Genomic DNA, 6,167 nt, shown 5'->3' with positions numbered 1-6,167 from the left:
CCTTGGGAAATACGTGGGCCCAGCAGCGGTTTGAATACTATAGGTCTTCTGTACGTTCGCTTACAGAGCAATCCTTTTTGCCTATCTTTGCAGTTTCCTGGGGGAGAATCCGCCTATCATTTCTTTTTCCAGGGACATTTCTTCAAAAGGAAAAGAAAATGGAGATGTTGGGTCTGCAGGGGGAAGACTCAGAGCAAAAATAAAGACAACGAGAAGGACTGTAACCAACAGAAAACTGGTGAGTGTGTGTGTGGAGGTCGGGGGCGGGCAGTGTGGCGGAGGCCTGGGGTGACCGTGAGGCTGAGCGAGAGACCGGGGCTCCCTCCAGCGGAGCTGAGCCGAGGCAGCAGCTTGCCCACAGGTGGCACCGGGGGGTCATCGGGAGGGGGCTTGTGGTCAGCTGGGCGGTCGCCGGTCCTCACGGCTCGGCAGCCTCCCGTGCTGTCCCCCCGTCCCTGAAGGTGGTGGCAGCTCTGGGGCAGGTCTGCGGCGGCTCATCTCCCCCTTTCCCCTCCTCCTGCTTGCAGAGTAGCGGCTGTGCCTGCAAGGCTCCGTTAGGCCAGAGAATAGATGGCGTTGACCGGCGACGTGGCCTCTGAGCTCTCGTTGCCCTCCGTCTCCTCCTTGTCCTTCTTGACTGTGTACTGGCCGATGAAGGAGCCGTCCTCGTTGAACTGGCCCTCCCCGCCCTCGCCGTAGTCCACCAGGCTGTCGTCACTCTCCTGCTGCTTGATGGTGCCATCCAGGGACGTCTGGCTGCCCTGCAGGGGCTTGTTGTCCTCGTCACTGCCCGGGGAGAGACAGCGGATCAGAGCCAGCCCACCCAGTGCCGCCCAAACCCCGCCCGGAAGGGAGAGGGCCTCCAGCCTCTTGCCAGGCACTTGCTGCTCAGAGGACCGGACCCCGGGATGACCCAGCCCCGTCGGCCCTGTCTGGCCAGGTCTGTAGAGGGAAGCTGTGGCCGAGGGAGGACACTTCTCCAGGCAGAGGGGCAGGCCGGTGCGGGGCTGGGATGGGCCCACACTCCTGGACGCCTGGGCGGGGGTCTTTTCTGAGAGGCTGGGCTGCTGGCCCTCTGGGGTGGAAGCAGGCAGAAGCAGCCACCCCCCCAGCAGGCGGAGGGAACTGCTTGTGGATCGGTGGGACAGGAAGGGTCAAAGAAAGGGGTCAAGGACTCTGAGCTCTGGTCCCAAGTGTGTCCTTGCGGCTTTGGGAAAGTCCTTCCTTCTCACTGGGCCTTAGTCCTGCCATCAAGAAGCGTTCATCTAGCTCTGACTCTGTGATCTGTGACTCTCCTGAAAAGACTGCCCTTGGCAAGAAGCGAGGGTCCGAGCCTGAGAGACAAACCCCTCCCTGCCTTTCCTCTTCTCTTTCTTGGCGGTGTTACCCTTAGCTGTGGTTTATCCACAAAAAGATGCTGCCATTTCAGGGCTAGCGGACGGAGGCTTGAGGGTGTGTGTATGAGACAGGAGGGCCAGCAATCAGAGACAAAACTAGCCAGGCACAGAGCGCTGTGCCCAGCTCCTTCGGAGGCTCTGCAGGCCCTGCCCTTAAGCTCCTCTCACGCAGAGAGAGCTGGTAGTTACAGTGGCATCTGCCCGCTGGGGTGCCTGCTGTGCCCCCAGGGAGGGCGACACCCCGGGGCGGCGGGCATCTGCTCTGGCACCGCATCCCATCCCCCGAGGCGGGGACCAGGTGCTGCAATTCAGAGAGAGGTCCCGGCAGTCTGAGCAGACACCCCGCAGCTCGCTCCTCTGCCCCAGGCCACACCCAGCCGTCCCTGCGCTTGGGGCAAACAACCGTCTGGATGTCACCAGAGTGGGAAGGGAGCTCTTGCCACGGTGCCGGGCAAAGGCAGCTGCCGGGCGCGGGGAGGGCTGTGAACCAGAGCAGAGGAGCTGGGCACCAGCAGGCGGGAAGCTAGCAGCCCCCGCCTCCACGCCGGGCGACAGGGGTCCTGTCTCCTGGCCTAACTGACGGCAGGGCTGCGGGAGGGGCAGCTGAGAGGGAGTGGGTCTCCAGGGTTACGTTATCTTTGTTCAGGGGGTGAAATTCATGTTTTGAAAACCAGCAGATTCTAATGACCAAGCTCCTCACCCCACCTGCCACTCTGTTTCACAGGCACCCTCTCCCCAGGGCTCCCGACTCCCGCTGCAGGGCCGTGCTGACTGTGTCTGTGTGATTCCTGTGAACTCCACGCTCCCGAGCTGCATGCAGTCACCAAACAGGCTGGCCCAGTGGGCGTTGGGGCAGTGGGGGAGGTCTTCACTGTGTCAGGTTCTGGTGGGGAAACAGGATCTCTACATCCGGGAAACGACTGTGACCCCTGGTCTAGGCACCCACCCGCCTCCCTTCCAGAAGACCTCTGAGGACCAGGCGGACAGACCAGGGTGAGCCCGCACCCCAGCCTGTCCCGCCCGGGAACCTGGTTTCTCCTCTAACACATCTATGTTGGCCCTTCCCAAGTTCTGACTCTTGGGCTCATCCAAGTGGGGCTCCAGGATGGGACGCTGCAGGCCCCCCAGAGCCACAGCCGAGGGGTGTGTGTGTGTGTGTGTGTGTGTGTGTGTGTGTGTGTGTGTGTAAGCACGTGCGTGCACGCACCAGTATTTGTGTCTCCAGCCTCAGAGTCAGTGTGGCTGGGGGTGGGAGTGGGGAAGGAAGCAGACGCTTTCACCCAGCAACTGTGGTGTCTGGGAGGAGAGGTCCCCGAGGAAGTGGCTCTCCCAGCACAGGACCCTGGGCCCATCCCTCACGCCGCCTCGGGCTGCACTGAGGGTCTGGGGAGAGACGGTCCAGGCCCTGTGGGACTCATGGCCAGAGAAGGACCCTCGGCCCACGGGGAAGCTGGGCCCCACGAGGGGTGCTGAGGACCATCGGGGAAGGGCCCCTCATGCTTGCCCTTTGGGAGGCTTATGAGGATGCAGAGAGTGGACAGACAGACAGTCTGTAAGCCCCCAGACACTTCCCAGCCTGGGCCTTGGTCCTCTCACTGGGGACACGCGCGCCGGGCCAAACACAGTCCAAGGCCCATTCCAGGCTGCAGCCCAGAGGTTCATTCTAGGTCCTGAGGGAAAAGCCCAGAACACTGCTCCCTGCATCCCTCACCCCCCGAGTCTCACACATAATACAGCTTTCCCGTGTCGTCACCATTCTCAGGGCTGGAGCGGGGTACAGGCAGATGGGAAGCTGAGAGCAGAGCTCATTTCACAGCAAGAGGGGGCCTGGGGCTTGCTTTCAGAGCAAAAAGGTGGCAACACACATACAAAGAACACAATAAGCCTGAGTTGTGCAGCCGGATGAATAAAACTCGGTTCATCAAATGAGTGTGAGTGTGTTGGGCGGTGCTCCCGTCACAGGCAGAGGTGACAGCGGGATGGGAGGACATCCAGCGGTGGCCTCTGAGCCCAGCTGTCAGTTCTGAGGGCAGGAAGGAAAACCCAGCAGACAGGGTGCTGTGCGTGAGCAGGAGGGAAGGGGACCTCACACCTGTAATCGAAGGAGCCATCCTCTTCTTTGGGGTCTTCAGGGCCAAGGGGCACATCCTTCTTTTCTCGCACTTGGTCAGGAAGAGAAACAAAGACACAGAGGTGATGACTGGCCCTTAGGTACAGCCAAAGATGCGGCCTCTGGGTTCAATACTCTCCTCCTCAATACAGCACCACCCATGCCCTCTGGTTCTTGCCTCCTGCATTTAAGCAGGTTCCAAGCTAATTCTGCCGCCTCCTTGCCATCATCTCCACTGACCACTGAAATCTTCCCCGACCTGGCTCGCCTCAACCTCTCCATGAGGTCGTCCCCAAACACCTAATGGATGCCGTCCTTTTCTTGGCAACTTTCTTCTTTGCCACACTGTGTGGCAAGCGAGATCTTAGTTCCCTGAACAGGGATCCTACCCATGCCTCCGGCACTCTTTCGCACAGAGTCCTAACCACTGGATTGCCAGGGAATTCCTTGGCACCTTCTTAATCCTGCTCTGAATTACAATTACTTGTGCACATTTATGACGCCCATAGTAGAATGCCAGTTCTCTCCTTGAGGGTGGGGACTGTGTGTCTCTTCAAAGCTCCTAGGAGAGTGCGCTGGGCAGAGAGGACACACTGTAGATGCCCCTGCAATGGCAGGTGCTCTCCTAACTGGGACCCCACTTGTCTGCGCGACTCCCCTTTCCCACACCCCTCCGTGAAGGGTCAGCGTTCCTCCCAGGCCCTGTCTTGTGCTGTGACCCTCCTACTGCACCAGCTGCACGGTCCTTGACGGAGCGGTCACTTCTTCTAGAACCCCCAGCACAAAGACTGGCACACCGCAGACACTTGGGTGAATGACTATGCTTCTTTTTGAGGTACAAGGCAGGATAATCACCCCTATTTTAGCGGAGGCAAGCTGAGGTCTGGAAAGTGTCACATTAACAGTTAGCAACTAAACAAAGTTTAGAGTGGACCCTGGAGCCCTGGTCTCACAGCTCCTGGTTCATTCATCTTCTTGATGTAAGGAGCTTAACTCTAAGAAGAACTTTCTGAAATGGGCAGAGGAAGGTCCAGAGTTATCTGATCAGTTCTCAGGTGTCCCAGTTCCACCTCGAACAAGGAGTGAGATCAGAAAGGCCGCCCTTCCTCACTCTTACAGAAGAAAAACAATTCCAACACAGCACAACAAAGTGAAGGAATCACTCACCAATGTGCATGTTAAGTGCTAAGTCCCTCAGTCCTGTCCAACTCTTTGCAACCCCATGGACTGTAGCCCACCAGGCTCCTCTCTCCATGGGGATTCTCCAGGCAAGAATACTGGAGTGGATTGCCATTTCCCTCTCCATCATTCACCAATAATGAAGTATACTTTCCTGCCGTTCCTGACTTGAAGGAGTCCTTCAAGGAGTCCTTCAGAATCCTAGGGTCTGAGAACACGTGGGCCAGAGGAGGAAAGTAAAACAGAATCTCCTCTCTCTGGGGTGAGTTTCAGGGGATCGTGGAGGAGGACTTGTTCACAGAGGTGGGGAGAAGCCAGCACCTGGAGAGCACGGGGTGTGCCTGGTGACGGCTCTGGGGGCAGGGAGCAATCTCGTCCTGCAGTCCAGCTGGACTTTCGCTCTCAGGGTCATCCATTATCCTGTCTCCTGTCGCCCTCCCCACCCCCTCACAGACAGATGGCTTTCTCGTCCCTGTCTGAAGAGCAATCAATATTTCCAGAAACAAAAAAGCCAGAGGTCCTTGTCCGTGACCTTGGCTCGTCTGGGCTGGAGGGTCTTCAGGCCACACAACAGAAGTAGCTCTCTGGGACTCAAGGAAAGCCCAAAGCCCTTCAAGGACTGGCGAGGGGTGGGGTTCCTCTCGGTGCAGGCTACCCCCCCACCCGCGCCCCGCCTGCTCCTCACGTAGGGCCTCTGCCCCCCTGTTGGGGTATTGTGACTGCAACCCCGCGTGCCATGTGCGCTGCGGGAGCCGAGAGCCCGCTCCACAGCCTCTCTCCTGTGTGTGCCGCTTCCGTCCAGACCTCTCCTCCCTCCAGTCTCACTTTCTCATGGTTACAGAAAAGCATCTCTCCTCTCTCCTTCCCTGGGATACAGGATCCTAATGAGATTCAGGCTGAAAAAAGCCAATTACCGAGCAGATGGGTGGTGAGTCCAGGGGTGGGAAGGTCACTCTTAATGGGAGCCAGGGTTCCTTCCATCCCCTCTCTGGCTGCCCGGACCACTCCATCCCCCCACCTCAGGGGAGCTTAATTAACTCAAGTGCTTTCTGGCAACTCTACGATCCACAGAACAGGCAGGAGGACCGTAAGTCCCAGCCTGGGGAAGGGCTGTGCTTGTTGAGAGAATGGCGCCCCCCGGCAGGGGACCCGGCGACTCACAGGAGAGCCTGCTGGCCCCGTCCCCTGAGCCGGCTCCGCGGACACATCTTACCGGGGTACTTGCCGCCGCGACTCCTCTTGATGAAACAGACGATGAGCAGGATCAGCACCAGCAGGGCGACGGCACACATGAGCCCGATGAACCAGCCCTGGGTGGCGATATCCGCCTGGTTGTTGGTGTAGGCTGCGGGGGAGGCCAGAGGCACACACGTGAGTGAGCGGCTCACAAGGCGGCAGGCAGGGAGGGGAGCGGAAGGCAGAACTGCAGCTAGTTCATGGCCAGGGTCCTCCTGCAGCCTACCGCTCCCACCCGGCAGCCC

General features: G+C 59.1%; 1 protein-coding gene across 1 annotated transcript in view; it reads right to left on the bottom strand.

The window, feature by feature from the left end:
- Window positions 1–229: 229 nt before the first annotated feature.
- The window catches only part of NFASC (neurofascin), a 190,426-nt gene continuing 184,488 nt past the window's right edge, over window positions 230–6,167 (bottom strand). Inside the window, exons 30-32 of the mRNA XM_061159899.1 lie at window positions 5,900–6,031; window positions 3,490–3,559; window positions 230–786 (exon numbers count right to left, since the gene is read on the bottom strand). Coding sequence (XP_061015882.1) covers window positions 555–786; window positions 3,490–3,559; window positions 5,900–6,031 — 434 coding nt within the window. The 3' untranslated portion in view covers window positions 230–554. The remainder of the gene's footprint in view (window positions 787–3,489; window positions 3,560–5,899; window positions 6,032–6,167) is intronic.

The sequence above is a fragment of the Dama dama genome, chromosome 14, assembly GCF_033118175.1.
Source record: "Dama dama isolate Ldn47 chromosome 14, ASM3311817v1, whole genome shotgun sequence".
Classification (NCBI taxonomy): domain Eukaryota; kingdom Metazoa; phylum Chordata; class Mammalia; order Artiodactyla; family Cervidae; genus Dama; species Dama dama.
The sequence above is the reverse complement of the archived record's forward strand: the minus strand, read 5'-3'. Positions and strand labels throughout refer to the sequence as shown.